This window comes from Syngnathoides biaculeatus, chromosome 10 (assembly GCF_019802595.1).
Source record: "Syngnathoides biaculeatus isolate LvHL_M chromosome 10, ASM1980259v1, whole genome shotgun sequence".
Taxonomy (NCBI): Eukaryota; Metazoa; Chordata; class Actinopteri; order Syngnathiformes; family Syngnathidae; genus Syngnathoides; species Syngnathoides biaculeatus.
In genome coordinates, this window is record NC_084649.1 from 31,529,352 (window position 1) to 31,550,785 (window position 21,434).

Sequence of the window (21,434 nt, forward strand, 5' to 3'; positions counted from 1 at the left end):
CAATTCCTCCAAAAGCTGAAAGCCTGAATCCCAGAAAGTTGTACCATGTCTCCCTATCTCGGAGTCCAGGAATGAGCTGGAAAAGCATGGCGGGACTGGCCCTCACGTTCCAATACCCAGGCCTTCAGAATTGGAAGGATCATGGAGGAGGGTATTTCACTTGCACGACCTATCCCATGGGAGAAGTGAGACTAAGAAAGCTCTACTGGCAAACCACGGCCACTCCAACCAAACATCTCAATGCACGACAGGAGGCAGTGATGGCTAATTATGCCGCAACGGACTTCCCAGGAGTGCCATCCCAATTGTGGGCCTCATCCAAAACTGATGTTGGCTTGATGACAACTGCCATACCAGCAAAGATAGAACCAAAAACGACCTACAGACCACGGGTGAGACAATATCCATTGAAACCAGATGCTAAAGAAGGAATCAGACCAGTCATTCAGAATATGTTGACAGCAGGGATCTTGATTGAAGACGACACAGCAGAGTGCAACACACCAATATTCCCTGTGAAAAAGGCTGACTCACAATCATGGAGACTGGTCCAAGATCTAAGACAAGTGAATGCGGCTCTCAAGTCAAGGGCTCCTTGTGTGCCAGATCCACACAGCCTGTTAAACGAACTAAAGCCAAATCAAGAGTTCTTCACAGTTATTGACCTCAGCAATGCATTCTTCTCAATCCCACTGCATCCATCTGCTAGAGGCTGGTTTGGCTTCAATTTCGATGGGGTGAAGTACACTTACACCAGGTTGCCACAAGGATTTTGTGACAGCCCCACAATCTTCTCCACCGAAATCACCAGATGTGTCAATTTGCATCCACACGCACCAACTACTCAAGTCCTTATCTATGTGGATGACATCCTCATTGCTAGCCCCACAGCGGAAGAGAACCAGCAGCAATCACTGGCATTGTTCAAACATTTAGCAACTACTGGAAACAAAGCATCGCTCCCAAAACTCCAATTCTGTCTCAAGGAAGTCACATTCCTGGGACACAGACTTTCTAAACATGGCAAGAGACTCACGGATGACAGACGAAGAACAGTTCAAGAGGCTCCAAAACCAACCACAAAGAGACAAATGATGATGTTCCTCGGTTTGACCAATTACTGTCGAAGTTGGATTCCAAACTATGCATCAATGACTCAACCACTTCAAGACCTCATCTATGCTCACGAGATGGAACTCAAAGCTCCAATAACGTGGACACCACAAGCAGAAGAAGCTTTCAGTGAACTCAAACAGCACATCACCAGTTCCGGGGTGTTAGCCCTCCCGAACTATGACAAACCATTTATTCAAACCGCAGACTGCAGAGAAGGATTCATGACCTCCGTGCTGCTACAAGATCATGGTGGGAAAGCACGCCCTGTGGGATTCTATTCCAAGAGACTAGACCCCGTCGCTTCTGCACTGCCACCATGTGTTCAAGCAGTTTGTGCAGCAGCAATGGCAGTACAAGCTTCAGCGGAAATAGTCCTGTTTCATCCACTCACTTTGAAAGTCAGCCACGCGGTGGACATCCTGCTCACTCAGTCCAAGATGTCATTTCTGTCACCAGCTAGACACCTCAGCATTACTGCTACATTACTCTCACAACCACATCTGACCATACAGCGATGCAACACTCTCAACCCTGCAACCCTGTTGCCAACTCCAGAAGATGGAGACCCGCACAGCTGCACAGACAAAACTGAAGTCTGCTGCCAGCCACGCCCAGATCTCAGAGACACTCCATTGGGAGTAGGTCACGTCGTCTATGTTGATGGGTCCTCATCCAGGACACCTGATGGAAAGAACAATACAGGCTATGCAGTGGTAACAGAAGAGGCAATACTCAAAGGGGGAAAGCTCCCTGGCAACTGGTCAGCGCAGGCAGCAGAAATCGTGGCACTCACAGAAGCATGCAAACTCTTTCAAGGTCAAGAGGTCACGATATATACGGACAGCCAATATGCCTATTCAACGCTCCACGTCTTTGCTGCACAATGGGCCAGGAGAGGCATGCAAACATCAAGTGGAAACCAGTCCAGCATGCTGATCTGCTCAAAGCCTTACTCCAAGCAGTTCTACTCCCAAGGAGAATTGCTGTCTGTAAGTGCAAAGCCCACACGAAAGCCACAGATCCAGTCTCCCAAGGGAATGCTAAAGGTGACCAAGCAGCAAGACAAGCAGCGATGGGAACCAGCCACACCCATGTTCAAGAAGAAGCAGACAGCACAGATGAAGATAAGTGAACGAACGACACATCCTTCGCAGAAGCAAGACATCATCCCTCTCCAAGTTCTGAAGGACATGCAGGACAATGCCCCGCCGAATGAAAAGCAACAGTGGACTGCAGCAGGAGCAAAAATGGACGGCCTGGGCATTTACAGAGTTTTGGACAAACCCTGCCTCCCTCTGAGTCTTTTTCAAGCAGTGGCTAAATTGAGTCATGGGCCAAGCCATGTCTCAACAGGGGGGATGGTGGGGATAGTAGAAAATAACTTCTACTGTACCAAAGGCCTCATTACCTATTTTAAAAATTTTTGCAGATCGTGCCTCACATGCTGCAAACACAATGCTCAGGGAAATGTCAGACCTACAAGAGGGAAGTGCCCACAAGGGTCTTACCCATTTGAAATCATCCACATGGATTTCATAGAACTGAACAGATCCGGTCCACACAAATACTGCTTAGTAATAGTGGACTCATTCTCAAAATGGGTAGAAATCTTCCCAGCAAAAAAGCCAGATGCACTGACAGTAGCAAAAGCTATATGTAAAAACATCATCCCAGATCACGGTATTCCAAAAGTTATTTGGAGTGACAATGGGTCACATTTTGTTAACCAAATTATTGGAGAAATGGCCCAACATCTAGGGATCAGCCTAAAACATCACTGTGCTTATCATCCACAGAGTGCAGGACTAGTGGAGAGAACTAATGGCACTATCAAACTTAGACTCAAAAAGACCATGGAAGAAACAGGGAAACCATGGCCAGAGTGTTTGCCCTTAGTCAAAACATACATGAGAATAGTTCCAAAAGTAACAGGCATCACACCTTTTGAAGCAGTAAAAGGAAGACCTTTTCATCTTCCATTATGGGAAGCGTCAGGAGTACAGGAGGAAAAAGGGGAACTTGACCCCATGACAGACTGGCTGCTTAGACTTTTCCAAAATGACAATGTGAAAAGAGCAAATGATCTGCCAGGTCCTTCTCCCCCTTCCACACAGGAATCGCTGACTCCAGGAGACCAGGTGCTGATAAAGGTCATCAAGAGGAAGTGCTGGTCCAGCCCGAGGTGGGAAGGCCCATTCACAGTGCTCCTGACCACACCCACAGCTGTCAAAATCGCGGAGAGAGAGACGTGGATTCACCAGTCCCACACCAAAAAGGTCCATCCTGTCACTTAAAGCAGCTACTATGGTGACGACCCGGTGTAAATACTGACTGATTTCCTACAGTCTACGGGTGCGGTACTGAGAACCAAACCCCACCGGTGAGGACATGTGCTAGTAACCTCTGTCCTCCGCTTTCTTTCCCTCTTTATTTAGGTTTACTGTGTTCTCTGCCATTTTTTTATTTTGATTCCCTTCTCAGCCAGGCCATGAGGCTGTCGCTCCAAGCGGAGGGCAGGGGAGGAATTTTTCCCTATTAAGAGGGTTTTCGCCTCCCCCTGACTGGGTACCTATGTTGTGCATTATTATGATGTTGTGCTCTAAAACCTGTTATAAGACTGAGCTCAATTGATGTTCCAAAAATCCACAACAGGGGGGAAATGTAAGATAAGCTTACACATTTCACAGAGGCCTGTGAAATGTATCTCCTCATGTGTCATAAATCTTTTTTAATTACTCTGTTGCTGTGCAGGGATGTGTGTGTGTGCTGTTTGTCTATGGGAAGTTTAAGAGCTCAAGGTGACTGCAAATTTATGATAGTTGCATTCTTGTGGGTTTTTGTAACAGGAAGAACTGTGTCCACTCAGAGGACACCCGGCCTTGAGAAGATTAACTGTCTCTGTATAACAACTTTACTTGTCTTGTGAAACCTCTTTCCCCCTCCCTATGTGTGAAACTCAATAAAATGTGTGGTTTTGGGGGGGCTCGGAGAGAGTCTTACGTGCGGGTGTGGAGGATATGTTCTGCTCCTCCAAGCTCTCCCTAAACTGCAGTTTAGTAAAAAATAACTCTGCCTCTGTCTCAATCATTCTATCCTGGTGCTGTGAGCTCTAGGTCCACATTGAGCGAGAAGTCCGTGCTTTGGACCTAACAGTCCTTTTATTCATAAAATGATGTGAAGAGCATTCTTAAATGCGTGTCTTTGTGGAATTATATAATACCCAAGCATGCTTTATAAGGTTGAGCTTACATTGCATTATTCTTTGAACATTTTATTTATTCAAAGATAGTATCAACAGCTCAAAATTGAAAACAAAGAAATCTGTTACATTTGGAAGGCATTTATTGCAATTTATATATATATGTACACACACACACACACACACACACACACACACACACACACACACACACACACACATAGGTTTTGTTAGAAATACAGTGAGTAACTGTTACCAGTAGAACTAAACACAATTTTCAGGGTACAGAACACCCTGACATGTTAGATGGGGAATGAGACAATACAATTTTGAAGTACAATTGGTTTGTTTCTTTTTGCACTTACATAACATTGGCTACAGCGCATTTCTATATAAAAAACATGATTTTTTTTTTTGTACTGACTACTTTCAAGGAAGTGTTGGGAGCTTCCAGTATGCTTTCTCTTGCATGACAGTCTTTGAGTCCGGTATCCTGATGTTGGCTTCAACCCAAAACAGCAGGGCTGCACCATGTGAACAAGCTTCTCCCAGGCCGGCCTTGCACTTGCAATGTGCAGCAACAATTTTCCAACTTTGTTTAGCAATCACTCAAGGCTAAAGGGGCTTTTCTCACAATTCTTGAGAATGGAGAACCTGTAAAGGTAATATTAGAGTTTTTAACATACATGCATTTATACTTGTATTATCATGCATATTTAAATAATATTACTGAATTTAGATTTTTTAGGAAAAAATTTCAAATACTATGATTTTGAAAACATATGTAGTACAAAGAGATGGAATATAACAAAAAGAAATTAATTATACTCTTTCCTCCATGGCATTACTTAACTGTCAAATTATAAGTTGGAAATGATCATTAAATTACTCTTGGCCTCACAAACATTATATACATTTAAATGTACATGAATTAAATAATTGGATTTGCTAAAAAGCTGTAGCGGGAACGTCTACACTGAACTGAGAAAAGTCACAGTGTAATGAAATATAGATCATATGAAATGTAAACACTGACCTTTCCACTGACGAGTTAGTATCCATTTCTGACATCAGCTCCCACATGGTGAACATAGCCACACACAAACTGATTGTATGCATCTATGCTCTTGTAAGCTTTCAGGTCATCCATGGTATAAACACTTGGAGTGAAGATAAAACAGTTCCCAATGTCAGGGTAAATTACAGCAGGATAGTATGTCATATCTTTTTGTCCATTCCTGTTTGGGTAACTTGTGAGGGTCAAATCGATCCACCAGAGCAAGTTTTTCTTTGTAACGATTCCTTTTGACAGCTGGCATGGTGTCAACATGTTTACACTTGGCAGAAGGGTCTGTCATGCCTTGCTCGAACATGGAGATCAAATTCCAAGTGAAGAAACAGTGTAGAAACTAGATGAAAACTGACAACACCTAAAGCACTCGAACTTCCCACGGGTTTGTTTGTCTTCCAATATGACAAAAAGTTAATGCGCATGCTCGGTAGTGACGTCAGTCGCAGCCCTCTATAGAGCGTCTGCACCTACGACATCAAATCACGTCACCGGCCGGAAGACCTAGTGCACCTACCTCATCAAATCACGTCACTGGTCGGAAGTGTCGGTCAAGCGAAGCACGGGTGCAAAGGACGAGAGCTTCGTGGGTTCCAAATGACAACTACGTGTGTATACACCTACTAAAAAAATAATAGTTTGGGCCGGACCACGTAATCGGTCTCTCATAACGTAACAAAAGATCTGCGTACGTATGACAAGCGTGCTAAATGTGTCGATGTACGCGTCGGATGGCGTCAGGCTCCCCAGCGAAGACTGCCGCGTCAGCTCGTGGATGGCAGCGGCTATGAACAGCGCTCCCGACAATGGCACACTCAGCCGCGTGCAACGACAACGCTGTAAAGCACCCCGACTCGGTGGTGTTGTTCATCGTGGACAGGGGCGGCTATGAACAACGCCATGAAACGGCCCAACTCGGCACCATGATAAGCCACCTCGGCGCCGAAAATGAGCCACCCTGGCCGGCTTTGACGAGCCACCCTGGCCGTTGGCCTTGTCAGCCGGGGTGGCCCATTGCGGTGCCGGGCTGCGATGGCTCGTTAATTCTGGTACTGAAGAAGAGGATTTCAGTGGATTCAGTGGACAGAAGGAGGCTGAATAAAAACAACTTTCCTGTTGTGTTTGAGCCGTTTTACTGCATGTTTCAGTCAAACAAGGTATGTGATTAAAAATTTACGAAGTCTTTATGTATGTGTGCGTATGTGTTTACCAAGTCTGAATGATGTGAAGTCCCCCACAAAGTCCACTCTGGGCTGAGTTCCCCGGGTGACAAGTCGTAGGGTTAGGTAGTTTCCTGTCGAAAGCACTGGCCGAGGTGGACTCTTCCCACAAAGTGGAGGCCCAAGAGTTGGAGCGTTTCTGTCCCATCCATCATAAAACTGAACAAAAGAGCCTGCATGGCAGGGATCCCCTGGGTTTTTCCCAGAGGTTGGCTCTAGTTTGGACTTTAGAGGAGCAGAGCCATGTGGTGACTTGGGTAACAGAGGGGCTGGGCTCAGAGGGACTACTCGCAACAAACTGTAAACAAGAAAAAAGCGAAAGTGGAACTGGACCTTATCCTTTGGTGAGCTGGCCTGCATCGTGATGTGGCAATCGGTTCCCATTGTTACAAAGTAGTATTTTTTAGATTCCTGGTGGGAGTTAATGATCATGCCATCACCTCGAACAGTCTGACCGCAGAAGTCCACCACATTCACTGATAAGACAAGCACACAACAAATAAAATAGATTAACAGCAATTGCAATGACAGTTAAAACAGCATGGAATGGGCTGCTCGAACAAAGAAAGCAAAGTTTTCAAGGTTGCTGGCAAAAGGGCTGGGTGCAAGGATATAGTTCAGTAAGCAACAAACTGATCTTTTGGAGTTATAATGTTGTGTTGCTTTGGAAATAATCAAAGGTTCTGCCCTCATCCTTGGGTATGGCCTAAACTAAACTGGCATTCATGCTTGGATTTGTTTGAAGATTAGTAGTGAGGCTCAATCTTTACCACCATGACACACCTATTGAGACTAAATAAACAGAAGAGATCCAGTAATTCCATAATAGATTAACATGAAACATGTATAATTTTAGGCCAATTCCTGTTTCGCACGGTGCAGTGAAAAATTATGGAATGTAATGTATGCTTGACCTTCGCACTATTAAATGAAGGATTAGAGTTCAACGTTTCATAGATCATCAATAAGACTCTGCCAACACTCGATAAAAACTTGAGGGATACAGGGTTTTAATTTGGTGGTGACTAACACTAACTGAACTGACAAAGAGTTTCTTCAGTTGAAACCTTGAAATGTAAAAAATCCACCCAAATTGGAACATCCAACTAAAAATTGTGAACTTTCTTTGTTTCATAGCATTTTTTTCTTTTGTGTGTTCTGCCACATTGGACATGAATGCTATAAGCACACACCGCTGTCCACAGTCACTCCTTCACTTCTTTCATCCTGTATAACAGATTCGAGTGCCAGCATGGTCCACACAAAGCATATTGATGCGAGGCAAAGCAATAAAATCGTAATCGTAAAAGAACTTGGACATACGCGTCCTAATTGTTTTTCAGGCACAGACATTGTTGACATTGTTAATTGTTTTTCAGGCACAGACATTGTTGACATTGTTGACATATTTGATTTAGACTCAATTCTGATCATCTTCACCTTCCCTCTCTTGACCTGCCCGTCCGGGCAGTCAACTTTCACGCTCACCATTGTCAGGTACAAAGTCAGGTGCCGGTCTCAACTGCGAGTAATGATATCACTTATGACCCTTGGTCTCCAATTGGACGGCGTGTGAGGTTCTAGCCAGAACCCTAAACGGTCCTTTCCAGCGAGGGTCAGTCCACTTCCTGGACAGCACTCGGAGGTAAACTTATGGAGTAATGTCGGGATCCCGTGGTGTTGACTAAGTGTTGTGAACCAAGGTGGAGCTAGGACCTGGCATTAGGCGACTTGTTAACAGTTCGAACGGTGCGAACCCAGTAATTTTGTGAACAGTTTGGCGGACCACCAACAGAGCCATCCACATAACATGGGATGTAGGCTCTGCTATAGCCACACAGCCCCAAAAATAACAGCATGTCCTGCACTGTTTCCGGACGTGGGTGCCGCAATATGGAACTGGTGGGCATGGCCAAACCGGCTGGTGTGATTACGCGTCCCAAGAAAACCACAGACCTACGACAACACTGCAACTTTTTCCTCAACACCTTAAAGCCCAGCTCAGCGAACTTGACCAGCACTGCTCGTGTGGCTTCAATGCACTGTTGAGATGTCTCAGCTGCAATGAGGAGATCATCCACATACTGCAGGAGCACTGAGCCTTGGGGCAACTCACATGAGGACAGCAAGTCCTTCAGGACCTGATTGAAAATTCCCTTGTGGAAGTCTTTTGTACTGCAATTTCACTCCCTCATAGGTAAATGCGAACACGTGTCATATTGATTCTGCCAGTGGTAAGCAGAAATATGCATTTGCCAAGTCAATCACTGTGTACCACTGTTTTTGTGGGTCCAAGGATGATAGGATGCGGTGGGGATCACAAAAGAATGCAAAAAAATTTTTGTGAAAAACATTGAACAGTCACTGGAGTGGTTAATTGCAGGGCAGTTTCTTTACTCTTGAATCCAACAAGTGAGATGGTTTTCCTGGTAAGAGAGGTATCAGGTGGCAGGGCTGTTATAGTAGAATGCCGAGCTCCTGTGTCGACAATAAATGATAAAGTTAATCCTCCTACCGTCAGGATCATCAAAGGCTCCTGCAGGCCTAAACATGTGAATTCAGGGCACCATCATTGCGGAAAATGTCCACCAGAGCGCGGGAGATACTGCTGGTTTGGCACTGAGGGATATCCCTGTTGCTGCTGCTGGTGCTGTGTAAGAGATGTCCTCCCTCTTGGGATTGGTTGTAAACTCGTCAATTGTAGCCACGTGCAGGTTGTTGGCCTCTGCCTCTCCATCTGGACACCTGAGGTCGCTGTCTGCAAGCGCAGGCCCAATGACCAGGCCGTCCACAATTGAAGCACATTTCACTGCCACCAGGGGGCGCACCTCGACCTATGAATGAACCTGCTTGATACATCATGCACTCGGAACTGACAGAGGGAAATGAGATCACAGCATGAGTGGCTTCTTCCTGATTTTTCAGATATTGCAATTGGAACATAGCAAGTTGTGTTTCTGTACTTTTGTGTTTGTCTACCTGAGATTCTTTCTCTTTAGCATATCTCCTCAAATGATGTTTAAGATGTGACAACCACGGGTCAACCTCAGCACCAGGAAGGTCTGGATTGGCCTCCATGGCCTGCGCCACAGACTTGGGAACGGCCTTCAAAATAGCTGCTCAGAACACTTGTGAATGCAAGGCGGAGGCCGTAGGAGCGTGTCCTGTTTTCAGAGAATAATCAGTGAGGGCGCGGTCAACAAAAGCCGCGGCCTCCTCATCTGCTTTGGGAGCAAACACCATATCTGAGATAACACACTCGGGAAGTGGAAACAAAGCGTCCAGTGCTGTAGACAAGGTCAAATAATTTTCTCGTGTAAGAGCCTAATGATCGGGGAGAGAAGAAAAACCTGAATTTTGCATCAGAGTATTCAACTGTGAAAGTGGACATGATTGTGTAAGAAGGACATGGATATCACCTGCTGTTAACATTTGTCCTGTAACCGCTCTATGCACTGCTTGAAGCCAATTTACACCACCAGATCGCATAGGTGGAAGTTTTTACATCAGCACACTCACATCAGTGGGAGAGAAAGGTTTGTAAAACATAGCAGAGTTACCAGTAGCCAACAACTTTGGCCAACATGGGAGCCTGTAAGATTTGGGAACAAGTCACAGGCCGATGAGGAGAAGCTGGACCTTCAGAAGATTTCTCGGGGTCTTCAGGACCTCCGATTTGATCCAGAACAGAGTCGTGGGCACCTGAAAGATTCTGGACATGACACTTTAATTCTGTTACTTGGTTCTGTAACTGATCAATGTACAACCTGTTTTCCACTTCCCCACTTGAAGGGCCTCTTCCAGCGTAGACAGAAAATTCCTGTTCTCTCTTCAGTCAGGCTGCTTCTTGTTCTGCGCGGAGGGCAAGTTTCTGCTCCTCCACTTCAGCGTTCGCTCTGTCTTCATGTTCAGTGGTGATTCCCTCAAGTTGATCTCTAATATTTTGTGGAATCTCTTGGTGTCTATTTAATTCCGCCTTGTATATTCCTAGCCGATTCAAACGTGTAAATGGGTCAGCTCTCAAATCCACAACTTTGTCCAATTTTCCTTCGAATTCTTTAATGGCGGTGGTCACTCCAGCAGCCAGAGTTACTGCAACCGGATTCATGTTTGATGTTTGTTGTGAGTGAGTGAGAGACGTTTGATCATCTACATCTACTTCAAGTCGACCGGCAGTTACATTCAACACTGGAGCCTGAAATTTCCTGGCTTCATGGTAAGGTGGTACACATGGGTCATTTGGAGACAACGCCAAAAGATGTTCCTCCTCCAAGTAAGGAGGCAGCGTGGAGGCCACTTTGGGTGTTGAAGGTACCAGACCAACACTCTCTTCCTTGACAGCCAAACGGGACAACTTTAACACACATCCCATCGCCATCATCCTTGCTCTCGCTTTCATTTCCACAACTTTCTCAGCATTCTCTCTCACCTTTCTACCTTTTGGAGACAACCTGTTAGTTTTTTCCACTTCCAATTTGAGAGCTGCCGCTCTTTTAGCACAAGCTTTTTCCGTTTCCCTCATTAATGTCACCAAACACGCAGTTGAAGACATTGGAGGAAACCATCCATTCTCACAACATTTCCTCATCCATTCTTTCAACTTAGCACCACTTGTTCAGAATGGTTTGGTATTTGCCGCAAATCGAACCACTCACTTTCCCTGACAAACTCTCCCTGCATTTTGATTTAAATTGTCTTTTGTCAAAAGTGGTCGAACCTCTTTGATTTTTTTTTCAAAAGTACTCTTAAAATCTTATTTTATTTGAGGAATTCTAGTTTCTAGGATTCTTGAAAGAATGAAACAACCTCCCCTAAATTAAAATTACAATTGCGCAATTCACTGTTCATCCGGGTATTTCTTCTCAACTTTTTATAGTGCACACTTTGTCCTTTAATTTCGAATGAGGAATTCTAGTCTCTAGGATTCTCCGAAAAGAACGAGACAACCTCTCGATTCAGAAAGTTTTGTACTGGCTTCAAACCAGTGGTCTATCTGCAAGTCACGGGATTTACAACCTTTTTGTGTCGGCACAACCTCCGATCACAGGGTACTTCGAAACCCTTTTTAGAGTGGTACGCCCACACACTCTATGGCTTTTCAACCATTTAGGTGGGACGCGACGGTGTCCTACCAGGGCCTCTAACCCAGGCCTATACCACCCACAATTTCCCCACTGTTCAACCAGCCAGAAACTAATTTCACACTGACACAAATTCAAACGTGACACGGACCTCAACACCAGTTAACAAACAGAAGATCACTTTTGGAGGATAAATGTCCTCTCACCTTGTCAATTGACCACTCCGTAGAAATTGCATCATCCGCGTCGCTGACCAATCACAGGCCAGAGATCTGCATAAACCACGCCCCTTTTTTGGACCCGCAGTTTCCTCAGACAACGCTGCATGGTCCAGTATAGCTTCTGTTGGCGTTTTTTTGCGTATTTGGGTTCTTTAACAATAGATATGGTTAAGAGGTGTAGTCACGGACTTTATAATAGTGACGACAGGTATCCTGAAAGGCTAGTTGGTGGAGTTCAATTCGTACCCTTTCCAAAACCGAAGACCCAGTCCGAAAAATGTCTTCGATGGATCAAACTTTGTGGAAAACCGCATCATCAACTGAATCAATCTAAAATCAACCGTAACAGAAGACCGAGTATGAAAAATGTCTTCGATGGATCAAACTTTGTGGAAGACCGCATGATCAACTGAATCCATCAACCGGAACAGATATGTTTGCATGAAGGTAAGCCCTATATTTGAATACATGTCTCATATAAATGAATTAGCAGTTCTTCGCTTGCATAACATAGCTAAGTGTGAATGATTGACACACTTGATCTGTGTTGAGCGATATTTTGCGATGATCTGACTGCACAAATGTTTCCCTTTGTTCGCGGCTACGCGGCTACGGTAAACCGGACTGTGTTTGCACGAAGGTATGCCCTATATTTGATTTTCAATACATGTCTCATATAAATGATTTAGCAGTTCTTCGCTTGCATAACATAGCTAAGTGTGAATGATTGACACACTTGATCTGTGTTGAGCGATATTTTGCGATGATCTGACTGCACAAACGTGTCCCTTTGTTCGCAGCCAAGGTAAACCGGACTGTGTTTGCACGAAGGTATGCCCTATATTTGATTTTCAATACAAGTCTCATATAAATGAATTAGCAGTTCTTCGCTTGCATAACATAGCTAAGTGTGAATGATTGACACACTTGATCTGTGTTGAGCGATATTTTGCGATGATCTGACTGCACAAACGTGTCCCATTGTTTGGGGCTAATTAGCTAAGCTAAACCGGACTAGCAGTCCTAAAAGCCTTCGACGTGCACCGAGACACCAAGACTGAAGGAAGGATGTTTGAAGACACTAAAGTAGTGATTGTCGTACACGGTCGGGACTTACGTAGGTTTGGCACTAATTCAAGAATAATTATTGAGGGGAGCGCGTGATGTTACACAAAGAAAACGAGAGAAACAACTCGTAAATCAAGCCTCGCCTTCTTCTTTTCCTTCATACGGCGGTTCAGAAACGGCTATACAGATACACATACAGATTCTGCACACAAGTGTGATATGTAACACGAAAATAGGAAACTGTCAATGACGAATTCGTCTTTGAGTTATAATATATTATATTATGTGGCTTCTCGGTCTTCCTCTGATTCTGGAAAGATCTCGTGCTAATATCAATGGTTTCTTCGTTGATATGCATGTAAATACCATTGAAATACGCCTCGCTGAAATACTTGAAGCCCTGCTGTCTGCTTTTCAACGATATTTCACTGTTAGCTAAGAATGCGAGTGAGAAATCAGCCGGTAAATCGGACAGTTTCGCTCGATTCTTTTCTTGCTGCACCGCCCTTTTTGCTAATTCTTTGTCTGACGTAGGCACACGTGGCATGATGTCACTTCAGGAGGCGTGGTTAAGTGCCCTGTATGGAGGGGTCAATTGTTGGCCGGCCGATGTTCTGTCTGTCAACCAACACCTCAGTCCGAAATCACGTCGGGGTCACCAATTGTTGGAGGACGCTTTTTTTCCTCGCCGCTTGTTCGTTTAATTTCGGGTAGTGAGAATATTGGTTATCCAAATACAGGCTGGAGATGATGAACAGTTTCTTCGAAGCTTTTACTTACAGAATATTGTGGGCACAAATGAGTGACAGACAATGACTGTAGCAGATCAGAAGTGCAAAGATACAGAGGACTTACAGCATTCCCCTCCTATTCCGCATCACAAACGTATAAAGGAAAATAAAGAGCATCATCACAAATAAAGAACATCACAAAGAGAACCGCATCATAAAATAAGAGCATCCCAAACTATCTTCATCATGACTAAGCTGGTAATAACTGGTCTCTCCAGTAATGTTAACTGATGATTTGGCATGTGTGAGCAATGTGAGCAAAAGATACGCATCAATAAAGAGATACACATCAATCATAAAAGAGATACACATCGATAATACACTTCAGAGGAAAACGGAGTTTCCCGGAGAAAATCCATGCAGGCTTGGGAAGAGCATGCAAACTTCCACACAGGCAGGCTGGGATTGAACCTGGGTCCTCAAAACTGTGAGGCCAACATTTTATTGCTGCGACAGTGTCATGTTTACCACTGTTCCATCACATTTTCTTTTAAGAATATTAAATAAACGTTTGGAAACTGAGGATACTAATTGTTGAAGCTTTGTCGGTAAAATTCTTCAGTTAAGTTTCTCAGCTACAATATTAAATATCTTGTCTTTGTAGTGTATTCAATTAAATGTGTCAAACATGATTTGCAAAGCATTGCATTCTGTCTTTATTTAACACAACATCCCAACTTCATTGGAATTTGGGTTTTATTAAAAATAGAGTCAGAAAACAAAACCCTGGTGACTTAAATATGTCCATGGACCTTACTGATGTTCCTTCCAGTGAATGTTTGTTTCAGGGCGGTCTACCAAATTGCCAAACATGCAAGAGAGCCTTGCACTTGCATGAAATCAAAATACACCAGCATTTACGGTCAAGCGCACATTACAGTCTAAGTCTAAGTCATCAGATATATATTCATTTTCGTAGTCATTCTCATTGAAATCATTCCTATTGAAGATCTCTGGACAATCGTTTATGTTACGTGTATGTGTGTATTTTTATTCTTTATTCTCTTTATTTTCCTATTTTGCTTTTATGTTGTTGTAATGCGGCTCTTTGTGACACTCTTTCCTTTTATACGTTTAAGTCCTTATGATGTGACGCAGTTTCTTCTCTTGGGTCCGTGTGCCGCGAACTCTTTGTGTCCTTTGTGACACGGAAGTCTGAAATGTTTCAAGGATTACCTATATAAAGACGAGAAAGACGGATCACGAGGCTTCTTGTTACGACCTCACCGCTGCTCTGGGAAACCACACTGCTTGGAACGCTAACTACACAGACACCTGCCACCTTTCGTTTTTGGACCGGCTGGAATTTTGCTAACTTGGAATACCTGCTGGGACGAACATTTTCTTGTTTGAGAATACTCATTGTGGCTCAACTAGTCTGTTCTTGAACACCCCTTTTGTGTTAGCTATTTTATCGTGTTTGTGTTGTGTTGATATGTGTGAGATTAAATTGTCAGAAACACAATACAATTGCCTTGTCGCATTTTGCGTTTTTGAACAAAGGGGACGTTAGTCAAAAATCACACGTAACATTTACGTGACATGATCTATTCCGATCTGGTGTAAACGTGCCACATATTTAATCGAAACAGCCATTTTATGTGCAGATCAATGTACTGGCGGCTATGGGCCGCTAGGTAAAGTTATTTTTGCAGTAACCAAATCCTGACTATGACAGTTCGCATATTGGTGTGTCCTTGGACAAGACACTAAACCCTAATTTTACTCGCTTTGTACCTGGCAGCGTGTTGCATGGCAGCAGTGTCCCATTGATGTATGTGTGTGTGCGTGTGTGTGTGTGTGTGTGTGTGTGAACGGGTGAATGTGAAGCTTTGTAAATCATTTTGGTTACTACGATGGTGGTGTAGATGGTGCTATGTAAGTGCAGTCCATTTATCATTTACTATAAATGTCACATGAGTCATCAAGATGAAGGTTAGTCTATACATCACTAACATTTTTTTACACATCTATCAAAGCAACAGGTTGATTAAAAACAAGTCAGATGTCATATATTGCCCCGCAGGACACTTGTGCGCCCTCTCTCGCTCTTTCTCTCTCTTCCATCCCCTCTCTTTTCCAGCACCTGATTTCAATCAGCCATTATCACAACCACTATTTGAGGCTGCCTATTTCCAGAGATGGACGCCAAGTATTGCAGACTCTCCTAGCAGTCCTACGGCCCTTATACTTAGTCTCACTTCTCTTTTTTCCCCTCATTTCCGCTTGTCTATTTGTTCCTAGTGCTTCTGTGTTCCTGATCCATGCCATTCCTGCCACCCAGCTAGCCCAACACTCAGCAGTCCACTGCCTGCCACCTATCCACACAGCAGCCTGCCAACACATCCAGGACAACCTCTCCATTACCTTCCATCAATAAACTGTTCATCATATAATAGCTGCTTTCGACTGCTCTTGAGTCCAGCTCCTCTCAGTTCATAACATTACACTCAGTTCAAAAATATCTTTGTCAGAGACTAGCTTTGGTAAGAAGCAGCCATGTTTCCACATGCGTAAAGGATGTCATCACATTTACAGTATGTCAAGACAATATGCACCCATCCCCAATATTATTCCCAAGTAAGTTTCTTTCGGTTCATCCCTTTCGGGGTCGCCACAGCGTGTCATCTCAGATAAACGCACATATATGTTTGACACAATTTTTTACGCCGGTTGCCCTTCCTGACGCAACCCTTCTCAGGGAGTGGAGGGCCCAGTGAGATACGAACCCACAATCCCTGGTTTACCAAACCAGTGCTCTAACCACTGAGTTACGTATCTCTATCCCCAATATTATTGCTATTCACAGTTAAACTTTTAAACTTTTAGTGCTTAGAAACTCTGGAGCCATCTCTCATATGAAGATTTGATGCTTTTATATTCCTTAATTAGCTTTATTTAATGTGAACTGATTGTTTAAAAAATGACAAAATAGCAGGACAAGAACACACCTAAGCTATCCATCAGCCTTGTAAATCAGCAGTGTTGTTTTGCCATGGGCTGGACCAGGCTGGGTAGGTGATCAGATCCGGGTTTGGCAGCCCTGTCTGAGCTACTGGTCACCCTATGCCTCTGGACAATAGGGCAAATAATGACAAAATTTACAATCACCCATGGAGTTTATTAGCTCTGTTACCATGGGAGAGAGTTAGCTCCTCCTACAGTGACCTCCAGGAATGTCTGAAAGCCCTTGCTGGTGGGAAACATTGATCTCCTCCAACCAGCAGAAGTAAGACAGAAATTACAATTTCAAATGAAAGCCAGTTTCAAAAAAACGTTAGTGCACACACACACACGCATGCACACACACTGTGATTCAGTCTGGTCATTTCCAAAAGAATATTTGTAAAGAGATTAAATGCCAACCAATGTGGTGGGACATAATGAATCCATTGTATAAAGTAGTATCATGATATTGACATGTGGAAGTTACAGTTTCGGCCTCTCCTGCCTATTGTTTGTTTCCAGAAATTGATTCTCAAGTTGAAAGGGGGGAAAAAAGACAGGAACAGTATTTACATTGCTATATTATAGTAATAAAATATATTATATGGCAGAGGAAATGGTCATCTTGTAGGATTAATTTGAATACACAAAAACTATGAATGTAGCTTTTTAAGCAGTTTGATGGATATTGTTTTTCCATGTTGGTCTTGTAAACTGCTTAAGTATATAAAACTGATCAATCTTTAATAAATGTGTACATGAATAATAAGAAAATGGTTTCTTATTCTTTATTTATGGATAACACCAGTATATAACATTCATTTTTTCATATTGCAATTTTTATAGTTAAGAATAAGGAACTGGAATTTTTTTTTTTTTCCTTGGATCATCATTGATGAACAGAGGTGCAACAATTTAATGGTAAATCAACAGTTAATCATCTAATTATTTTGATAATCAGTTAACTGTTTAGAAACAATAGAATGCTTGGAATTTTATGATCACAACAGGAAATATTCTCTAATTTCTGTAATAAATTGAAAGCAGACCATGTGTTGAATTAAGATATTTGCAAATATCTGCTTTTAATTTGGAAAACAATGCTCAACATATTTGCCCATTTCCTGCTGTTACAGACCCAAACATGAGCTAAATCATAATCAATTACGGTTAGGTTTAGGTTTGTGTCTTTTGTGCACTGCCAATTTGAAATCATACCCCGTTTATGAAGAAAGTGATGGAAATTGCTACTTCAATATCGCTGGTCTCGGTTAGACAAAACAATTGTTTTAAATTTGTCTTCAAGTAAAGTGACATATATTTTAATATAAATCAAAGATTATTTTAGTTCTTAGAACTGTTAGTTGAGGCTTAACTAACAATTAAGCATTGTATTGCTTCACTGTTAAGCAATAAAATGCAATCAGTCTGTTCCATACTAAAGTTCCTCACACGTATCCCTTGCACTTCTCGGGCGAGCATGTCTAACCTGTGTCGATGGCTGACCCGCGTAGACTCAACAAGCAGAGTGATAGTAACAGTGTGACCAGAATCTCCATCATCCAGGCTGGCTACATGAATTAGTACAAATTCACAGAGATACAAGCACCATTCTCACTCCAACGTGAAATCATCCCAAAGTTTGGATTTAAGTGTGTAGGAGGATTTTGAATGATGACACAGTCCTCTACGACATGCAAACTAGAAGCTTTTCATCCAACTGTTCACCCCCCACCTATGTGTCCCTGCTGTATCCTAGACAACAGACAACCAATCAGCTGTCAAGGCCGCAGAATGTAAAAGAAAAAACACCAACTAAAAACAAACGATTCTGCTTGTGATTAGTTTTAAAAGAAATTGACTGATCTTACAAAAACAAATATCTTCGTCCCCCCTCCCTCCGTAAGTTACTCAAGGTTTCATGTCATTGAAATCCATTTCCCACCACAGTTTTATGCATAACATTGGTTAAAATTAATTTGACCTCGTTTAAGTTTGACATTGATGGGGTTGTTGAGTGCATGCAATAACCGACGAAGGAAGGAAAACAAAGTTGATCAAGTTGGGTGCTATTGTGTTGTACAGTCACATGTATGCTACTCATAATTCAAATATTTGCTATTTCATGGTTCTTCATCATTTAGGAAAAACAATTTTGCTGTTTTCGGGTACACTTAGTGGAGGATGACTTCGTAGACATGAGCTTTCACAAATGCTGAAATTATATTGTCACACATGCCAAAAATACATTTCTGTATTTTAAGGGAGTGCGTTCCAGCCATTAGCCACCATGCTATACAAACACAGTAAATAAAGGATACATGGGTTTAACAACAATACTTAACTCAATTGGTAAGTTATAATGTACCTGTGGATGATGATGATGATGATGATTTGGGGTGGGGCGCGGTGGTGCTGAGTTTATTTGTGCTGTGATTAGGGAAGGGGGGGTTGCGGGGGGAGGGAAATTGGACATCGCCGCTACTGCAGTGTAGCAGTCGACCATCAGCAAGAGTCAGATGGCAAATAAGAGGCTATCTTGCTAGAACACGCCTTTATTTGCACATGCGCAGTGACACATCAGCAGAAGCCAGGACTGGTCAAAGCGACTGTCAGTCAGTTGGATTTTTGTTGTGCCTTAATCAATTGAATTGTCATCTGAAAACTCCACTTTGCATTTCCTTGGTTGTCTTTAAATGACATTAAAATTCGAGGATTTGAAACATTTGTGTTTGATAGATCTGCCCCCCCCCCAAAAAAAAAAATCAGGAAGAGGGCGAATACTTTTTCATGGCACTGTACAATAGGTCCTCTTTAACCTTCTGTATGAGAAGCTGGGGGACCGTGCATGCAGTCTACACTGTATATGGCTCAGCATTTTCCTCTATTTTCTTTCCGGGTCTGTTTTGAGAGTAACTTACTTTACTGTACTTTAGTCTATTATAGCACTGCAGGAATGACAGGAATGCTATTTTGGGTATGTTGTAGCTCATGTATGTATAACATATCTGACAATAAAGTTAACTGACATTAATTATGCTCCCCAAATGGCCTTGTGCACTTCTCACTAGCTCAATTGTTTGCAGTTTGTTCGCAATTTGACCAAGGATGGCACACACTTGGAAAAACTAATGCTTCTCTTTGTACTATGAATCAGCCTAGAACTTCCCCATGGAAACAAATTCACTTCCATGGGTCTTCATTGGAGGGATATTTGACTGTAACACTTGCTGCTTCGGGGGATAGGATGTTCCTCTATTATATTTAGTTCTGCCCCAGGATCAATTTTAAATTTAACTGATGCCACTCGAGCCCATCTGGGCCGTGATCAAAAGAAAAAGATCCCGGAAACAAGTGGCCGAAATTACTTTCCTCCGCAGGGTGTCCGGGCTCTCCCTTATAGATAGAGTGAGAAGTTTGGTCATCCAGGGGGGGTTCAGTGTTGAGCTGCTGCTCCTCCGCATTGACAGGAGCCAGATGAGGTGGTTGGTGCATCTGATCCAGATCCTTCCCAGAACCCTCCCTGGTGAAGTGTTCTGGGCATGTCCCACCAGAAAAAGACCCCGGGGACGACCCAGGATATGCTGGAGAGACTATGTCTCTCGACTGGCCTGGGAACGCCACGAGAGCCCTCTGGAAAAGCTGGAAGAAGTGGCTGGGGAAAGGGAACCTGCGACCTGACCTGCAGAAGCGGTAGAAAATGGATGGATGGATGGATGGATGGATGATGCTACTCCCATTGTAATCTGTACAGTCCACTTCTCATTATCTCTGTTTATGTGACTGCACCTACTGTAATACTGTAAGTAGTAAGTATGGGGTCTGTCTCTTTCCCTTCTCTGACTGCATTTGTATGACAGTCACAGATTTGTTGCATCTAGCTTTCAAGGGTGGTCTCTTTTTTGGTGTTTGTGCTGTATTTTCATGAATTTGCCATATATTGCCATTTTGGTGCTCCTCAGACTCCATTTTTTTTTATTTTGCCATTGTGGTTTTCCTCTGTGTGAAGATTTACTGTGTCAGCAAGCAACCTCCTGGACCATTGTATACACCTTTCCTTGCTGGTCCACTTCTACACTCACCTCATCGGTCTGGCAAAGGGACTGTATAGTTTGAGTCAATGTCAAGCCAGGCCCCACCTGCATTTAGCACTATAGTTCTTTCAACTGTGTTGGTCAAATGCAAGACCCCCATTTTCTTGAAGATATATGTCCATCATGTGCTTCTCACATCATATAATGATTGGTAATGTCCTCAAAGAGGCATGAGTAAAACCTTTCTGTCAATTGAGTAGTCCGTGTCATGGGTGTGTCTATCCTCAACCCGGCGCACCTGCTCTGACGAGCAGATGTGCTCACCTTTGTCTTGTATTGGTAATTACGATCCATATATATTGCCATGCATGCGGTCTGGTCTTTGACAGATCCTTGTACTTCATGTCACATTCCCGCAACACCATGTCCTTGCCTTTGCTCTGTGTACCAAACCCTGCCTCATTGATGAACCTGCCTCTTTGCCTACTGATTCTGACACTGCTGCTTGTTTGGACTGCCTGCCTTGACCCTGGACTGAACAAAGACACTTCCCAAACCATACCTGGTCTCGTGAGTCATGCATCTTGGGTTCAGCCTCGTGTCCTGGCCATGACAGAAAAATCTGGCCATCAAATGGAACCAGCCAACTCAGATCGGGTGCGCGACACCTTCCGGCTCAAGGACAGCGT

The 21,434-nt window shown here is 43.3% G+C and overlaps 1 protein-coding gene across 1 annotated transcript in view; it reads right to left on the reverse strand.

Moving 5' to 3' along the window:
- Positions 1-18,335, reverse strand: part of ldlrad2 (low density lipoprotein receptor class A domain containing 2) — a 41,942-nt gene extending 23,607 nt beyond the window's left edge. Inside the window, exons 1-2 of the mRNA XM_061833042.1 lie at positions 18,201-18,335; positions 6,595-7,080 (exon numbers count right to left, since the gene is read on the reverse strand). Of these exons, the coding sequence (XP_061689026.1) occupies positions 6,595-7,080; positions 18,201-18,273 (559 nt within the window). The 5' untranslated portion in view covers positions 18,274-18,335. The remainder of the gene's footprint in view (positions 1-6,594; positions 7,081-18,200) is intronic.
- Between the last annotated feature and the right edge of the window lie 3,099 nt (positions 18,336-21,434).